Raw genomic sequence first — 19,659 nt, forward strand, 5'->3', positions numbered from 1 at the left:
GCGAAAACTACTAGAGATCAGCAGAAATTAAGGGCTAAGAACCAACAAATTTGCATGAATCAGTGAAACTATCATTTTTTTGTTGAAGAGTCTTACATAAAGCTCTTACGGGGATAGGTGGTCTCTTTGTATGGTTTAGGCAATCCTCACCTCTTGAGCTAGCATTTGGGATAAAGTTAGGTTAAAGGTCCACTTCTTTACGTGGTGTCAGAGTAAGACCAATTCTTGGTTTCTCAAAGTTGGGCCCCCAAATTTTTTTGTCCATGCTCCAGATGTTATGTTCAGTCCTAGGCATGCGGGAGAGTGTTGGAGAGTCCCACATCGGCCATTTATGGGATGGGTGGTTTCTTTATATGGCTTGGGCAATCCTCACCTCTAGAGCTAGCTTTTTGGGTTGAGTTAGACTCAAGGTCCATTTATAGAAATTTTGCTTGACACACTAGTCAAATATACCTTATGAGATTACAATTTCATAATTGATATATTTTAAATAGAAGTAAGATTTCATCGATTGAGCAAAGCTGGTATGTAAATCAAAAAGATTAATTTTAGATTTGATAACAATCAATTCTATAAGACTTATGTGCAGGAAAAGGATTTCAATACTTAAACTTGTAACTAAAATTAGCTCTAGATAACAATTCCTCGATTAGAGAGGCCAATGAGAGCTAAAGTATACTAGAAATTTAAAGCGTCAAACCGCAAAAGGAAAAAGAGGACAGTAAGACTTACATGGAAAAGAATCCCTTTCAGTTGAGTACGGAATTCAGAAAATTTTCTATTTGTGTCCATTGCATAGAAAAATTTTGCATCTTCAAATCGAGCTCTGCAATGTGTAGTTCATGTCTTTACGCATATACCAGTTATCATAAAGTAAGCTGATAAGGGATCAAGTGAAATATAGAAAGTGCAAGTAGCATCTAGATCCAAAACTTTAGAAATATTGAAGGAAATAGCCCAACTAAAGGATAGTAACCTTAGCACAGCTTCATTTCCTTTCCTAACTACCTTCTTATCAATTGATCCATTTGCAACCTGAAAAGTTAAATCCATATCAAGTTACGAATTACAAGTAACATCTCACTTTAAGCTAAGCAGGTCACAGTTTGCCACAGATACTAGTTAGGATCTCTCACTGTGACAAAGTATGGCAACAGTAGCCCATTCTCATCAGTCATGGCGAAGTATTTCTGATGCTTCTGCATCACCTGCATAATGCAAAAAAAAAAAGTTTTTACCAACTCTTAACATAATGAAGAGCTTCCCTGCGCATAGAGGGAGCTTTTAGTGCACCAGGATTCCCTTTTTTTTTAACATAATGAAGAGCTATGCTTTAAAATAATTACATGCAATAGCAAGGAAAATGACAAAGAGAACATCATTCTTAAACCAGCAACATTTAACGGCCCTGCAGTCAAGGCCATGCTTGACAGTCACAGATGATAACCGATATGCATGGATCCATGAAAATCTATTTATAGTCCTCCATGTATTGCATCGGTAAGCAGTTTTATAGGAATTAAGAAATTGGTTTTTGGATAACTGAAAGAAAGAATGAAAATTAGATAGATATTATTTTGGTCAATAAAAGGAAGTAGACAAAAATAGTGTCTAGTCCTAAACAAAACTCTTATAGCAATAAGCCTACAGTGCCAGAAGGATTACGTTACTCCCAGAAACTGTAACATCTAAATTTCTGATTCTGAGAGACAGGGATGGGTTAAAAAGGCATAGTCAACAAGTAGAATATCCATGCTTATTTCTTTTACCCAAAGACAGTAGTATTTTTTGCTCAACCTTTATAATATCACAAATGAAGACAGCGAAAAAACAATTGAGATTCAGGAGAATATGAGAGTTTACCATTATAAGTAGTTCCTTTGGAAGCTCTAGGAAGGACTCATCGAATTTTCCAAGTACAGGGAGTGGTGCCTCAACAAGATTCACGACCTAAGCATTGAGAAAAATGCTTAAATTCTGTTCTGTCTGACAATTGAATAGGAATAGTCTGGAATTTGATCTATTACCTCATCCAGCAAATCACTCTTCATAACAATATGTCCACGTACACTTTTTGCTAAATCGTTTGAGTTCTTCGTAATTGTTTTCTTGCGATGCTGATATATGATAATGGTTAAATATCAAAAAGATCATCAACAAGCATAGTAATAGAAAGTATAAATGGAAGTTTATGCAGAACTTGAATTACCTCGACATCAGCAAGAATCCCAGCATCCTGCATTACATTTGCATAGGTTTCTGCATCCAATATCTGTAGTATTTTGTGGAAAGAATCCATCAGAGATTCTGTTTCCAAGGGTAGAGGAAGTATAGCAACTCTCCTTTAAAAGTGAAGCTATGAATCACAATAAAACATTTAAAATAGAGAAAAAGAAAAGGGAACTTGAATTGAATCAAATATTAACGTATATAGGAGTCTTGGACCACGTGAGATATGATGAGTATTATTTATTCTCTATGCTGGTAAATATTTCTTCCTGATATGGTAAAAAGAATTTGTTTACAGTTGGGAAAAAACCTATAGTTAAGAAAATGAAGTTTGCGCCTAAATCAACCTCAAACACTAGCTCATGAGGTGGAATTGTGCAAGATCATCTAAGAATGTGATAGCACATTCTCAACCAATGTGAGACAATAACTGTCCTCCCCCACACACTCAAGATGGGGCATCTGGTGCGTAGAGAATACAACATGGGAGCAAATATTAGGTAAACCAAGGAATTGGGATGGGGATGAGGATGGCTCTAATAACCATGTGAAAGAATCTAAATACTCAACCCAAAAGCTTAAGGCAACGAATGGAGTAGCCCAACATCATAACCCTTTGGAAACTCTTACATAACCGGTAAAGAACAAGTGTAGCAATTTCCAACATCCTCTCACACATGTAGCCCTATTCTAGGATTTACATATGGATTGAAGATTTTTTTCCGGAATATTACTTTCCCGTATTCGTCCTTTTATGTGTGAAGATAGAAGAGAGATTCGGATAGATAGATCGAGATCAAGCTCAATATGATTAGGGAGGACCTCAAGCAGAGATAAAGAGTAGACCCAACAAGCTAAGAAGTAACATGAAAGGTGGGAAGATTACAGATAAACGATTTTAGGACCCCTATATTTATGTCATTGCCTAAGTTCATAAACTTTTGTACGTCTAGTTACTTTAGACTCAACTTCAAATATATATGACCTACAAAATCCACGTCCGAAGTTACAAATTGTGCCCAAGTTTGGCATATTTGCTTGTGCAAGCAAACTTCAAATGTTTTTGTCCGAACTTTAGACATCTGCCACTAAAGTTTACTTGTCATACCAAACTCCAGATATACGTAACTGAACTTTGAACTACCAATGTCTAAAGTGTCAGACATGTCTTCCTCAAATTGAGAGTGGTTTTTGTTAGTCCACAGCTCCATATCATCCAGCTCTAATTGTGAGACCAAAACAATATCATCTTTAGAAATGAACTCTATTTAATGAGAGTTAACAATGCAAGAAAAAAGTGGTCAGTTTGAATAATCTTTTTGTCAATAGTTTTGTATTGGAAAATAGTAGATACTTGACGTACATGCCTCATTGTGCCTTCATATGAAGATTTTGATCTCAAAGTAACTTTTATGTTTTTTTGAGAAGGTAACAACTTGTATTCTATTCCCAAAAAATCAGAACCTGCTACAACATATTATAGGTTCCTAATAACAATTGTGGAGAGTAGCAGGAAGATCTTCAACCCTATAACAAAATTTACAAGGAACCTAAAACATCTGTAACTGATGCTAGATCTTCCATGTACTCCTTCTTACACCAAAAATGAAACAAAACTAAGCAATTCATATTAATCTTCTGGATGGAATTACTCGTCTTGGAAGTATCTTGAGACTTCTTTCTTTCCACACAGACCACTAAATGCAAGCCGGGATGATTTTCCATCTCTTTTGTGCCCAGTAATGCTTGCATAACTGCTCCATATCCTCAAAGTCTGGGTAACTCTCCTAGGCATAACCCAGTTCATGCCCTTCAGATTGATGAAAACATTCCACAAAATGTTGGTTATCCTACAGGGAAGAAAGAGATGTGTGACAGTCTCTACTTCTTCACCACATAGGAAGCACCCAGGACTCCGTTGAATATTGCTCTTCATAAGATTTTCCCGGGTCAAAACTGCCTGCTTAGCAAGAAGCCAAGTAAAACAAGACACTTTGTAGGGGATTTTAGTTTTCCATATCAGCTTCCATGGCAACCCATTCCTCTGACTGTTGCAAGGGTTAAACTTCTTGTAGGCTCCTTTGACACTAAAACTGTCTTGATTGTGATCCTGCCATCGCAAACTATCTTGTGCATCAGTAGTTCCTTTGAATTGCCCCAAGACCTTGTAAAACTCCACAAACCTCTGGATCTCCCAGTCATTCAAAGGTCTTCTAAAACTCAGATTCCACCCTTGGTTTGACCATATATAGGAGCTTCTTGATTAATTCGGATCATGAACTTTGGTTGTTTTAGAATACACATGATCCAAATAAGTTTTGAGAAGGAGAAGAAGCAGGGAGGAGGACAGGTATGCTTTTGCTTTAAGTTTGCCAACACTATGTACCAGTTAAATAATTTGGTAAAACTGGATATGGCTTAAATAACAAAGTGAAAACTAGCTTAGCAATTCCAATACTTGAAAGAGTAAGTTCGATGGGCGAGAGAAAGAGAGAGAGATGAGAGAATCCCAGAGCGGCCCGATGGATTGAGTTGAGAGAGAAATCCTAAAGCAATGCAGTAGATAGAGAGAAGATATTGTTCAATGGGCTTACCAAAATTCAGCTTGATGCCATGTTAAGAAAATGAATATTTTGTCTAACCTCAAAAGCTAGCCAGTAAATTTGAGATTAGCCAAGACCGTATAAGGAGAGAACAACCTACTCCCATAGCAAATGTGAGACATTTAACACTCGTGAATACAAGTGATAAACCAAAGAGTAGAGAATCAACAAAAAATATGATTCTCTACAGAACACACCCAATGTTCTATACACACTAAAATCTCCTGTAACCAAAAATTAGGAACAATAAATGGTTATGGAGATTGCTTCACCAGAACAAGCATTGTGGAAGGAGATAATCAAGGCCAGATTTGGAATGGAGAACAAATGGACCGCCTACTTGCCCACACAACCTTATGGGACTGGAGTATGGAGGTCTATTAGAAATCAGTGGATCAGTTTTGCAAACAGCTATAAAATCAAGGTAGGAAATGGGGAAAACCCTGTTTTGGGAAGATGTGTGGGCGGGACAGGAAACTTTGAAGAATAAGTTTGCTGATCTGTTCAAGTTGAGTCTTCAAAAGGTATCTAAAATCAGAGAAATGAGAGACAATCAGGGGTGGGATCTCAGGTTTAGAAGACACTTAAATTACTGGGAAATTAACAAAGTGGCTGAACTACTCAATACTCTGGAGCAATACAAAGATTTAAATTCCAATGAGGACAATTTATTTTGGCTACCAGATAAGCAAGGCAGATTTTCAGTTGGTTCAGCTTACAAGAGATCACAGAGATCAGGCTCACAGTGTGGTGGCTGGCGCAGAAGATGATCCGAAAAGTCAAGGTAGCATGTTTCACTTGGCTATTAGCCAAACAGGGTGCACTCACCCAGGGCAACCTTATGAAAAGAGGGCTTCAAATATGCTCCAGGTGCTCTTTTTGTGAATGTGAGATTGAAACAATAAACCATATCTTTCTACATTGTAGAGAGACTGTGGCGTTATGGCAGATTTTCATCAATTCGAGAGGCATAAGTTGGATTATGCCAAGGAGCATCAAAGAGGCTCTAGCTTGCTGGAATAGAGATGGGAATCAGTTGGGACACGGAGAGATGGAAGATTGTCCCAGCCTGCATTTGGTGGACTACATGGATGGAAAGGAAGCAGAGATGCTCTGCAGAAACTGAAGATGAACTTTCTAGTCCTTTTCTTTTTTTGGTGTAAACATGAATATCCTCAAGAAGAAGAGGATATTCCTAGTATTCTAGTTTATTAATGAAGCATTAGTAGGGTCACCTTACTCCTGTAATTTTGTTGCAAGTATTACTGGAATACTTTCTGAGTATTTCTTTGTTCATAATACAAGTTGCCTTTTTCAAAAAAATAGGTTACTTATCAACGGTATAAAAATCATATTTTATTCCTTGAAAAGCTCTCATATTTCTTTTTCTCTTTAGGACCCACATAAGTTCTAATGGAGCGACACTCATGACCTTCATTTTCTCCTCCATCCTCTGAAGACCCAGCTAAATAGTGCCTCCGCCACAATGTCTGGAATTGTACACGGAAGGAAGAACCATTTCAGAATCTCCCACCACATAGGAGTTGCTACTTACAGAGAGAGAAGGCCATTTATGTAGCTTATGGTGTTGTGCCTTAAGTGCGAACAGTCCACACTACCGTCCCCACGCCACTGCTCGTAGAATATTCCAACCCGACTTAAGAATTCTACAACCTCCAAATACTGATTGGAGTAGTACACAAATTAATAGACGTTGAGGAAGTACTACTGGAATAGTGTTTTCAGAATAGTACTCCTTGAATATTACTGCTGAGAAATATTGCCTAAATAAATAGATTTGACACTACCCTAAGATTGATTAAGCATGCTCTCCTGAGACAAACGTGATTAGGCACTGCCAAAAGGCAATGTGGACCCATTGAACAAGATTAAAATAGAGGACTTGAATGCGGCCTGCATACTCAAATTTAATAAATCTAGACATATATTGAAGATATAACAATATCAATTTCCTTGATTTTCAAATGTAATGAGAGAGAACACACGGCAGATTCCACTAAAGGATGACAAGGTTCTAATATTTGAGCATGATAACAAGAGTAGAAGAGCTTCCAAAAGATAAATCTACAATTTTGAAACATACCTTAACTGTAGCAGATGGAGTATTGCGTAGACCATGAGATACATTTCCACTGTAGCAAAATAAAAGAAATACAGTAGTAAGAGACGAACCAAAAACCAACCATTAAAAAAAAGGAAAAACGAACACTGATCACATAAGAGCTGTAACACTAATAAAATGCACAAAAAATTATATGCAGTTCAAGCACTCATCCAAAAACATGTACCCCCAGTACGTATTTAGAATTACCCAGGGCTGTAGAACAAATTCAAGATATTGAATTTCATTAATGAACAAAATGCGGTGAGCTCCAACCGGGTGCATTCTGAAATAAGGTTATTTGGAAAATGAAAATCAAAGCTTAAACTCTTGCAAATTTCAAAAAGGAAAAATATTGAAGTACAAAAATTTCAATGAAAAAAAACTTTAAACTGTTGCAGCCTGATGAGAATGTAAATATGGAAAGACTGGATTCTCAATCCATATAATTGGGTAATTAGGAGATTTATTGGGGGTACAATTAGAGGTTTTCCTTTCTTTTGCATCGTCACAATACTATTGAATCTGCAAGAGTTTTGAAGAAATAGATCAAGCAAATTCCATCTCACAAAATCTCCTCTTTCATGCAACATGGTCTCAAAGAATCACATTTATCTCCTAGACCTAAGAGACCATTTATAAACACGAAGGAGCCCATATATCAGAAAGCTGATGCTGGTTGAAAAGAAAGGGAAAGAGACAAGGCTTAATCCGTTTAATAGTGAGACCTTTTCATGAAGTGGTGCTAGAGAATAAAGGATCACCACAGCTCACCACTTACAGCTTATAAGCTGCTAAAAGTCCCAAGACCATAGCAAACTTGTATTGATTAAGTAGATGCAAAATATCGAGACTGCACTGGGAAGTTTCAAAGAAAGAAAGACAAAGACAACCAAGAGTATGACAAAGTCAACTTCAAGAAAAACTGTCCTGCAAGTTAAGTGCCCCAAAATAGTTGGACATTGAAAGAAAGCTGAGATCAATCACTATTTTCTTCTCCTTGACTAGAGGTCTCGGATTCAAAGCCCCTTAGGTACGGAGTTGCCTTTGTTAGGGAGTGCTTTACCCTCTAATGTGGAACTTTCCGGCACTAATCTAGATTTAGTCAGGCTCCAATGTGAGTACCGGACACCGGATGGGGAAAAAAAATTCGTGGACACAAAATTATCGTGACTAAGTTGGAAGCCTTCAAAAAGACACTTGTGAGATCGCTTAATGAAGAAGAAGAAAAGTCGGCTTGAGCTCCAGAGTTTGCTAAAAATGGAGGAAAATGATCAGGTTTATCTTTTCGGTCATTGATCAATGTCGATATCCCTGATCTGCAATTTTCTCTTATTCAATAAACTAGTGACTGGACATGTGCGTTGCACGTGAATTACTATGCTAATCAATAAAAAACGTTTTAAAACAATATTCTAATGTGTGCGAGGAGTTATAAAATTTGAAGAGAAAAATACAAGCTCAAACTAATGAATGGTGAATGTATATTCATTGTCAAAACAAAGCAAATATACAGACTGAAAATTGCTTTTGTATGAATGTAAAAGAGTAAATATCCCTCATTTTCAGGTTAGTAAATTTGGGGGAGAAAAAGGAGTTTCTTTATAGTAGTATTTTTTTCTGCTTCAGTCAATTAGAGTTTGTACTTGTATAGTAGCTTTTACTCTTGCACTTCTTTCAAACCGTGTTCAAAAAACATTTTTCTTGAGTGAGGGATCTTTCGAAAAGAGCCTCTCTACCCCACAAAGGCAAGGGTAAGGTCTGCGTACACCCCTTCCCTAGATCCCACTTGTGGGATTATACTGGGTATGTTGTTGTTTCTTGACAGTTGACATAACAAAGAGAATTAGTTTTATTACCCACCCCACCCCCACCCTCACCCTCACCCACCGCGTCTCTCTCCCCTTTTTTTTGATGGATGGGTGCAAGAAAAGGAGATAAATCCATTGCATCTATACTTTTTTTTCCTTTTGAAATAAAAGAAAACTAAGAGTTGACAAAGTACCGAAACCTCAACCCTCCTGTGTTAGGCAAATATTGAGTAAAGTAGTAAAAGAATTTCTTTCGAAGAAAAAAAAAGAGCAGGAAGAAGTTCAAACTTGCCTTACAACTCCAGCATACATAAAGGGAAGAACTACACCTCCATGAAGGGCCAAAATCCAACGAATGGGTCTGCTGAATGCAACCTGCATGACAATCTCTCAATGCACGTTATATTCATACAGAATTTATGCATTTTCTTGCAGTTATAGAATTTAACAGTACTAAGATCTGTGAATAATGCATTGAAGAAAAAAAGATGAAGAAGTTTGAACAAAATACCAATCAAAGTAAAAATAGCACCAGACAATAATATAAATTTGCTTCTGGGAACATAACCCAAGTTGACTACTTTGTTGTAGTACTAAAAAGGATAAGAGAGAAAAGTTGAAAAGGACACCATAAAATATATCACTCAGTTCAGGGTTGATTTACTTTCCTTTAATAGAGTAAGCTTGAAAGGAAGGTTAATAGGAAGACAAATCATTCCAGCTATACATAAAGGTTTGTTGCATAATAAAAAGGCAATAGACACTTAGATTATAATAAACAAACTGAAAAAGATAAAAACAAATATGATCACAACTCATGCATATTGCAAAGAAAAAGGGTTAGTCAAAGTCGTGGGACATACATCAGAGTTCCAACGCATTGACTTGGGGAATGATATGCTGGCAATTATACCAGGTAGCTCTTCAGACAAAACCTGTTGATAGTGATTCAAACAATGAGATCTAGGAAAACTAGTGAATTAAAAATAAAACAAAAAAAGAATGTATCTGTTATATTATTCAGATACATTATTCATTTATACAGAGCAACAGAAGAACTACATGTAGCAACTTTTAAGAGATTGTGCAGGTTTTACGTACTAATAGTGAGGAAGGCATAAGTGTAACTGCAAAAATTAACTTGAACAAGTACAAAAAAGGCTAAATCTTTCGTTGTCAGTTAAAGAAAAAATTAAAACTAAAGAATTCAGACCCACAGACATTTAATTTAGGTCCTTGGACCAAATCCAGTCCAAGTTGAACAAATAGCTCTTCGTAGAGATTCACTACCAAACTTTCCATCCAATTGCAGTGGCCTTTTCTATTATCTTTCTTCATAGAAGCTGTCCAGCAACTTGACATGGCCAGCTAACTGCCACATAAAATCACCAAAAAATGTGTTCATAACTAAGTCAAGCCTAATGGTCGACGACACCCAAAGAAACACCACATGCCAATATTAAGACAGGGATTTTGGGCCTAACTCAACTCCAAAAGGTAGCTCAAGTCTTTTCATAGGGACCAAACTCCCTAGTTAGTGTCTATTTCTCTCATCTTTCTTCATAGAAGCTGTCCAGCAACTTGACATGGCCAGCCAACTTCCACGTAAATCACCGACAATGCGCTTGTACCTAAATCATGTCTAGTAGCGATCTACACCCAAAAGAAACGCGAGGCCCATATTAAGAAAGAGATCTTTTGCCTAAGTCAATTATAAAAATTAACTCAAGTATTGAGGATTATCCAATTCTATAGAGGAAGACCACAATCCATACACTTAAAATGATGTGGGATTTTCTATCCTTGGCCCTTTCACCGCACTAGCAGGGCTGAACATCTAAAGTGTGAAGTAACATAATATGGGTGACCAGGTATAAGATAAACCAACATCAAGAATGAGTATGACTTTGATACCATATTGATGGATGAGTCTTAACTCTTGGAGTTGAGTTATTGCCTTAGATTCATGTTGCATGGAATGAATTAGGCCCAAGGTCCATTTTCTTACATGGTATAACAGCAAGGTCTTCGTTCAAGTCTATACAGTCATCCATTATCAAAAAGAATTCTCACGTGCTTGACTCGAGAATGGAGTTGAGCCCGAACATGATGGAGTGTATTACAAAACTAATTAAATAAATGAACGCTATCTGACAACATAGACTACTGATAGACGTGAACACAATTTAATGGCCAAAATGACGATTAGATGAATACATCAAATACACCTATAACACAAAAGGCAAGGCAATTCGGAGTCAAAGAGACATCATACATCAGTAACACTATAGTGACAGTTGAATAGGAGCTCATCCTAGAAATCCATTAGCATTGTGATAACCAAGATAAAGGTTATTCCAGAAAACCTGTAAGGCAACATAGTCTGAAAGTCTTAGGTCAGCACTCCACAAGCTTCTCCTTTTCAATTTCTCTTTTCAGTCTTTGGTTTTTAACTTAAAGAATATTATAATTTATTAAAATACATGGCACTCATACTATCTCTATGAAACCCTTCACAAGCTGCTCAGGAAATAAAGCTTGAAGAAACAAGTAATTTGACCTACAATAATGGTCATCTTATCATTCCGACCATCTACGTCTTTTTTGTTTTATAAAATTATAATTTTTAATGATATAAGAGGTAAAATTGAGCAAAAAATTTACAAAAAATATATATGTTCCACCAATCTGTACAGAAGTACTTTTAAACCCTTCAAAAGAACTTCAGTTTCTTTTTCCCAAAGTGTCCACAGCTTGCTTCTCCTTGTCCTTCTGAATGCCCAGCTTAGAAGATGTTTTGACAGTGTCTGGCATCACCGATTTAATTTTAAACAAGCACCAGACTACTCCACAACTTATATGTCACCAGACAGTAAAGTAATAAGTGGTTCACATCTTCCCCAGTAACTTACACATGAAACACCAACTGATGTGAACTTCAGTTTTCAACGGTAAGAATGCCTAGCAGAGTTGCCAAATGAGGCAAAACGCGGATCTTTCTAGTTACTCAGGAACTCCATGTTGAGGAGTGAAAAAATCATGTCCTTCCCTTCAAGATAAAACATGCTAAAGTGACCTGTGAAAAGGCTGTTGCTTTATCGCTCTCATATCCATATATCCCGATTCATGATTGAGATGTTCTATTTTACATTAGCTTTAGGAGGTGTGGAAACTCACACTTTCCAGACCCGCAAATTTCTTCTAAATCATGTGGCAATGCTTGTTTTCTGTTTAATATAAAATACTGAAAACTGTAGCATATGTTTCTGCAGAACTTTCATATTTATAATAACACTCCAAAACTCTCCCCTATATGGCATATGGATCTAATCAGTCCTCCAAATGTGCTTCTTAGCTCTCATATTTTTCTACAGTGTCACTTCTCCATAACGCTTAATCCAATTATGGAACATCTACCATTTTCTCCATTGAACCGCGTTAAAATTACTTATTCTCACCTCTAAGCCAACATTTTCTGAGGAAACATGATCTCCATCCAATCTATCAACCAGTGCTTAGTCACCTCCTCATTGGTGCAGCTCGGAAAAATCACTTTCAGCTTTCAAATTTCTCCCACAACTGCAGGTATGGGCACCAGCGGCATGTATGTACATGGAAATATTAGATAGAGTACTTTCTAGCAGAATCTATATTCCTTTAATAGAACTCTCTTGCACCCAAGGGTGTGGACTAGTGGTCAATAAACTGGTCTGAGAACAGGTTCAAATCCCAGCAAGGACAAAAAACACGGTGATTTCTTCCAATGTATCCTAACCTTGGCCAGAGTTTCCAGGTAATTGTTGTTGGTGGGAGGTGGCAGGTATCCATGGAACTAGTCGAGTTGAGCGAAAGCTGGCCCGGACACCACAGTTATCAAAAAAAAAATATATATATATATATATACATATATATATATATATTCTCCCAGCCTACATATCTTTACTTGACTTTCTCCGATCACAAAATTCCTGCTACATATTTCTTACAGGTGGATCCGATGGTAAGCCCAGGTACATTGTTAAGACTAATCCAACCAAACAACTAGTACACGTGCAAAAGCTGTTCAATGTTCTATACCTTTCCCTCTAGAATAATTGCACATTTCTTTATATTGAATTTTAGACCTGAAACTGCCTGAAATCGTTAGCATTATGTCCTTGCATGTAGAAGTAGAGCCACTTCTGCATTAAAACACTAACGTAGGATATCATAGAATATGATGATATATCTATATACTTTCTATGCACAAGTAACTCATGAGGGAACATAGTGTTGCATTCTCTTACGCCAGCTATTTCAAAATGATATTTCTCCAAGTCCTACGACCTCGAGTTACTGCAAATCACTTCCTCAACAAAAACTATAATAACAGTGAACTTCTTTAGAAAGGTGGGCCTCATCCCCGGGCAACTCAAGGTGATAGAAGAATTTTGAGTAACAGAGTATCTTTGGTTGCATGAAGTCACGTATGCTAAAAGGCCTAAAGGCAGGAATTTGACACACACACACACCTAGAAAGCTTCAAAAAAAGAAAAACCACACCATTTTGATAGAGATTGATGCCAATCATGAACATCAAAGGTGCTGACCTAAATAACATTCTTATGGTTACATGAGGAGCGCCATAAACATTTTTCATTCAATTTGCTTACGTGGATTTGAACAAAAGTAATATACCCATTTCTATTATCCTGTTCATATAATTAATCTTTATCAAACACAGCCAAGCATAATCACAAGTAATCTCCATGATTAACTTTGTATTTTATAGCACCGTGGTCACACACACTACTAAGGTTAGCTAGTTGTTGAAAAGGGAAAATTACTTTTTCACGAAATCATACACAAAACACTTATTTTCTATGTGTACCTCGAACGCAAGATGTGCTGGCTCCACTAAACGAGCATAGACATATTCTGTTATCCCTGCAATTAGAAGCAAACAATGAAACACAAGCATTTGTAGCAGCGCAGATAAACAAGCAACATGCAATTATGCAAACAAGTGAACCAGTGAAGCCTTTGACAATTTTATAAAGCTAACTTATTTTTGCCAAGTAAGATGACATTTTATACAGCTAATGAAGATGGTGATATATGAAAAAGGAATATATGTAAAGATGAGAAGTGAAGAGCCTTAAGGAACTGTTAATACATCAAAAAGAAACATTCCACACAACTGAACAGTGAAATGTACCATGTCTAACTTGCTTCAGCAGACACCTGTACTGTGCTGTTACCCATTAGATGCATGTATCGGAAATAAGGACCAGAACTTTGTCATCCAGGGCAAAATGAGTCACAATTCACAAGTAGGAACTCATAGAGTATTTTGGTAAACAGTGATTTCAAGGTGCATGTATTTCCTAGTTCTTATTAGCAGGAAAATGCTGAAGAAATCTCTAGTCTCATTGTCTTGAATTGTCAGACATGAAATCTATAGAAGTAAGAATCACCCTCCAATTGGTTCCGTTTAGTAAACCTACAGGTGTTTGAAGCATACGTGACATTGATAGAAGAATCTGAACAGTAGAAAATTAGTTGAAATGGTCGCTTGCCATTGTTTATAAAATTTTATTACTTGATCAGAAAAAAGGATTAGTTGAATCGGTAGTACTTCTCTCCTATTGAGATGCAAAAACCTTTCCGTAACAAAAATAATTAAAAAATGATTTTTAAATTTCACTGAATCAAATTAAACAATGGTGCCAAAAGATATGTAAAATGATGCATTTAGGCTACTCTTGACCTCCATTTAAGCCTACCCACATACCTATACAAAAAAGCACTCAGTTTACATTAAGAATAAAAAGTAGAAGGTCTTTACAGCTCGTTAAGTTCTTTTCACTGCCGTGACACATCCTCCAATTTCTTTTACTACAAATTGTCCAACTATGGCACAATGAACACGATTTGTTAAGAAGCCATAGAAACAGAAGACACTCACAGTGATTCAGACAAAAATTTGAAAGAAAAAGATTATAAAGAATAGAAAATGTCAGATCTTTTTGGTAAGTAATTTCAGGTTTCGTAAGGGATAACAAATAGCAAATCAACAACATACCCAGTGTAATCCCACAAGTGGGTCTGAATATCAATAACAAATATTATATCAGACGTCAAAAAACAAATCTAAGTAATTTTCCACATTTAAGCAAAATAAATTTCTATGATTAGCATATGATAGACTAAATCGACACCAGAATTCACATGAACAAACACTGAGTTAATAAAATAAGTGCTCATCTGACGTAACATACCTTCAGCTCGTCTATACATGGAGTCTAAAGGCACATTATTTCTGCGACAAAAACCTTCAGCAGCCTGAAAGTTGTATGAGTTGATAAATTCAGAACTGACTTGAGTTCATCAAATACGAAGGAAATTTGGTTAGAGATCAAATATGAGTTAGCAAACACAAAGTGATCCTACATTCATCGAAATAAGAAACTTGATTAGAGCTCAATTCAAAATTAAATTAAGTCCAACATACAAGCAATATATGGTAATAGATTTCTTAAGGAACGTTGAAATAAGGAACAAGACAAATACTGAACATTTTCTTTTTTGATGATATAATTATTTTATTGTATGATTTCTATAAGGAAAAAACATATTAATATGACTTCCAAGAGTTATGATAGTGCTTGATACAAAAGAGAGATGTCATACATTGCCTCTATATATCTGAAGAAAGGAGGAAAAGCAGAAATTTTGGGAATAGAATTGCTTGATTATTTTTTTCAAATTTGGAGTTCAATTAGTGTTTACAAGCATTCCAGAAGAAGGAAAATAAAGTAATTTAAATTACACAAATATAGAGATTCTAGACCTTTGTCATATTTTCAAGGAATTGTCTATTTCCTAATATTTAACTCTCCCACAAGTTGGAATGTATATAGTATGCTCTTAAGTCCAAAGTTGCCACAAATATACCCGATTCTAGAGTGACGGAGTTATTTTGTAAGGATATTTGCTAACTAATCCTTTTAGTTGATGAAACCTGTCATTATACATTCAGACTCAATCTTTGGTCGAATAAAGAGACAATCTATTTCATATGCTTTGTTCTTTCATGAAACACTTGGATTTGAAGCTGTACGGATTGCAGCTTGATCATTTTCTATAACCAAGAAATTCCCGAGGGGCAACTGGAATACAATTTGGAACTTGGTGGATAATGGACAATTGCAGCTTGATTGTCGCATATCAATTTCATGGGTATAACTCTCAACAGCTAAATTCTTGGAGAAGTTGATTTAACCATCTAAGCTCACCTGTGGCCAAAGCCATTGGTCAGTATTCTGACTCTGTACTAGATCTACCAACTACATTGTTAGGATCCTTTTTAAATTCAAGTGGAGAAATATACTCAAAAGAAGAAAAAATAGACAGATCACAGAGATCTATTTGCTGGAAAGAGCTGATCAACGTTTTACTCAAACAAGGAGCTCTCAAATCACCAGAAAATGGTGTTGGCAGTACCAGAAAAGTCTGTTTGCCAAAATATTTACCAGAAAAGTTTTCAAATCACTCAAAAGGTTTGAGGATGCTGAAAGACTTGGATTGCATGTATTGGAAGATAATAGGCTGGAAAGGTGGACTGACCTCTCGGACTGGTGTTCTTGTGGTCACAATTGAACAATAGGCTAGTAATTAGGAGAGATCCCCACAAGAGAAGGAACCTCACCAAAAAGTTCCCAGAATATGTCACACGCTGACGCTTGAACAAATCTCACCAGAAAATTCTGACTTCTCCTGGCGCCTAACAGCTCTGATTGGGTTGTGGCTTTATGAGTTCTTCTGGCCGGAGGACTTATATCTATAGTGTTGGTTGATATTCAACACCTATGAGAAGTACAGCATCCCCAGCCACTCGCCCCCAAAAATTACACAACGAAGATTTCTCTTCAGCCTGACAACACTTGTAAATGCACAGTGACTAATATCTCATAAATGATCTGATACCACGTAAGAACCAAAACAAGGACGAGAAGAAGATTGACAGAAAACATTGTTCATTATTCACACTATTGGATGTTTAAACGGTGAGTCTAAATGTTCTCAGGAAAACAGAAAATCAAAGTACACAATTACATCATCTAATCGACCTAGGATGATCCTTATTGATATGCACTAAATTTACAAGATCCTAGCGATATTTACAAGATCCAAAAATACATCTTGTTTTATGCTTTTCCAAGTTATTAGAATTTCTCCAACAGATGAGATCATGCTCATATCAAGAACTGAAAATTTTGAATAGAAACCTACTTTTGAACCAGGGAAGGAAATTTGGAAATTTACAATAGGGAAAATAATTGCTAGGGCTTTTCTTTTGTGCAGATTTCCATGTCCTATTTAAGCAATTAGGGATACTTCGTATGGCAATTTGTCGTCAAGACCTAAATGATGTGCACATTTTATTTTTCTTCCAGTGCTTCCCTGAATAGCAAATAGATAATAACAATATAAATATAATGCTTGTGAATGATATTGATAACATATAACCAGTTCTCGACAAAACCGGCAACATTTAATTATAGATTACTTTATGTAAGGTCTTAAATGTTGGGAAATATAGGACTTCTTGGTCCCTAATAATTCAGATAAGAGTTAAAAATCCATGACAAGGGGAAAAATGACTTGCTAGCAATCTTCTTGTCAAAAAAAAAAAGAAAAAGAAAAAACTCGCTTGCAATTTTCCCTTCACCTCTATTTAGTAGGCCAAGACCCAAGATACAAGCAATAATGCATCTTATAGCAAGTAACTCAAATGAACAATGTTCCAGTAAATTAAATTAACGAATAACTAAAATTCAATTCACTCCACCTTGGTAGGATTTCCTTCCTTATCATAAGCTTTAGAAACAGGAGGTCCACGAATCTCTACCTCATGTTCCACTTGCTTAGAGTGTAGCTTCTCAACGCTAACCTGCAAATGATCTTTATCAGCATCTATAAGGTGAAAAGAAACCAGTGAGTAGTGAAGAGTTTGCAGGAACTAAGTTAACAGGTGGAAAGTCCAAGGCCTGCACAAAGTCCATGATGCAGTTTGAAAAGACTCAAATGTGCTATAGATATGTTAAATTACTTTAATTAATTCAGTTCATTTAGCAAGAACTCGGTCAAGTTGGGATTGAATAGTTAAAAAATACAAGTAGGTCATACACGTTATTGAGTATCAAATTACTGAGACTCCTGAATTAACCCAGTGAATTGGGACAAAATGCACCAACTAGGAGATAGTGAGAGCAAGAACCAGAAAGCTCAACCAATTCATGAACATGGAGATTTGTCCGCTTCTGTGAACCTTTCCGGAAGGCCTTACAGAAGTAAGAAACAATTATGTAACGCTGAGCCAACTTTATAAGCATGACCATTTCTGGAAGTCTAGCTCAGCTGAGTTCATGGATTTTTCTATCCAGACATTTTATTTTTTGGGGAAAAAAAGGAATTTGGGTTTTGTACTTTCTGGAACTGGTGTCACTGTATAAAAAAATTAGAAGTTCCCACAAAACAGATGTTAGAATACTGGCTTCATACTTTTAAGAATTCTTGTAGCATTTACAAGATTTTATACTGGCTTTATACTTATTGAACAACTCATGTAACATACAAATGATTTGGCAAAGGTAACTTTTCTAAGAAGTTGCAGGCATTGAAGCTGCTTCAACCCTTTCCATTTTTAAGTTTACATGGATCTGAGAACAATTATAAAAAGTATATAGAGAATGGTAGATAAAATATCCAAAAATCCTGCACTCTCTTTCCTACCAGTTCATGTCTCATAGACAGTTCGCACAGCTTTTCAAAGTAACCAAAAAGCAGAATTTGTGAAGAGACCAACCATAATGAAACAAATCCTACCACTAATCTACGTGGGGTGCCATGTGTTTGTACTTCCCCATGAGGCAACCTTTGTTTGTTCAGTAACTGAACGATCAGATCCTTGAGCTGCAATGACCAGCACAAATAAAAATCAGATTTATCAGAGCAGTAATACAATCAACTAAGCTGAACTGCTTGCTTGAGAACTCACACCGGATGACATCAGAACGAATTAAGGCAAGAGAAAACACAAACGCGCTTCCCTTACCATAATTACAGTATAAACTTCAGGAACAGAGAATTGCAAATAATAAGAATGAAAACCAGATGAAAAAGAAGATATATACTTGCTTGCATGCACTTGATACATCATTTGGAGGCAACTCCTCAGTCCCAATTTCAAGAACAAACAATCGTGGCTCTGAAGGAACCTGTATGATAGGAAAAAAGGTGTGCAAGAAATTTTACCTATGCTTAGAAACAAGTAAATGTTACAAAGAGAATGTGAAAGCAGTCTGGCTAGCTATGAAAGCCAATATTCCATAAATTCAAAGCAAGAGCCCACAAAAAGTATGCACATAGATCTAAATGCCTGTAACTAAAAACTTGCAGGCAAAACAATGGAATCAAAGTAAAAAAAATTCTTACAAGATGACGGCAACTTGAGAAGAAAAGGTTGAAACCTTCATCAAACTGATCACTAAAAGGGAATGAACTACATTTTCAAAATAAACCTTTCTTTTCTGAAAAAACTTCATTTGAACCACAATGTACAAGCATATTTAGCCCATGTATTCACGATGTTGGCATTTCCACTTCGCACAAAAGACACTGTCTCCACCTTGTTGTACCAAACAGGACACCGGACATTCTCTCTTCAGAGTCAGGGAAAAAAGGAACTATAAGATCTTTTGAGGGAACCGGACTTAAAACTTATAAAAAGTAGGAGACGATCCCCTTCAGCGCCATTCAACTTCCAAAATTTCCCTCTACAATACCATTTTCTTTTCCAACTCCATTCATACCTGCCCTTCTCGGCTGGAAGGCATTACTTTCTCTAAAT

General features: G+C 36.4%; 1 protein-coding gene across 3 annotated transcripts in view; it reads right to left on the reverse strand.

The window, feature by feature from the left end:
• LOC129886758 (glycine--tRNA ligase, chloroplastic/mitochondrial 2) overlaps positions 1 to 19,659 on the reverse strand; it is a 37,388-nt gene that overhangs the window by 8,497 nt on the left and 9,232 nt on the right. For all 3 annotated transcript variants that reach the window (XM_055961593.1, XM_055961592.1, XM_055961594.1), the window contains 14 exons: positions 18,944 to 19,027; positions 18,636 to 18,722; positions 17,599 to 17,700; positions 15,026 to 15,089; positions 13,636 to 13,691; positions 9,629 to 9,700; positions 9,058 to 9,140; positions 6,937 to 6,985; positions 2,210 to 2,272; positions 2,028 to 2,117; positions 1,864 to 1,950; positions 1,137 to 1,208; positions 977 to 1,035; positions 733 to 826 (listed from right to left, as the gene is read on the reverse strand). In XM_055961593.1, coding sequence (XP_055817568.1) covers positions 733 to 826; positions 977 to 1,035; positions 1,137 to 1,208; positions 1,864 to 1,950; positions 2,028 to 2,117; positions 2,210 to 2,272; positions 6,937 to 6,985; positions 9,058 to 9,140; positions 9,629 to 9,700; positions 13,636 to 13,691; positions 15,026 to 15,089; positions 17,599 to 17,700; positions 18,636 to 18,722; positions 18,944 to 19,027 — 1,062 coding nt within the window. The remainder of the gene's footprint in view (positions 1 to 732; positions 827 to 976; positions 1,036 to 1,136; positions 1,209 to 1,863; positions 1,951 to 2,027; positions 2,118 to 2,209; positions 2,273 to 6,936; positions 6,986 to 9,057; positions 9,141 to 9,628; positions 9,701 to 13,635; positions 13,692 to 15,025; positions 15,090 to 17,598; positions 17,701 to 18,635; positions 18,723 to 18,943; positions 19,028 to 19,659) is intronic.

The sequence above is a fragment of the Solanum dulcamara genome, chromosome 4 (genome assembly GCF_947179165.1).
Source record: "Solanum dulcamara chromosome 4, daSolDulc1.2, whole genome shotgun sequence".
Taxonomy (NCBI): domain Eukaryota; kingdom Viridiplantae; phylum Streptophyta; class Magnoliopsida; order Solanales; family Solanaceae; genus Solanum; species Solanum dulcamara.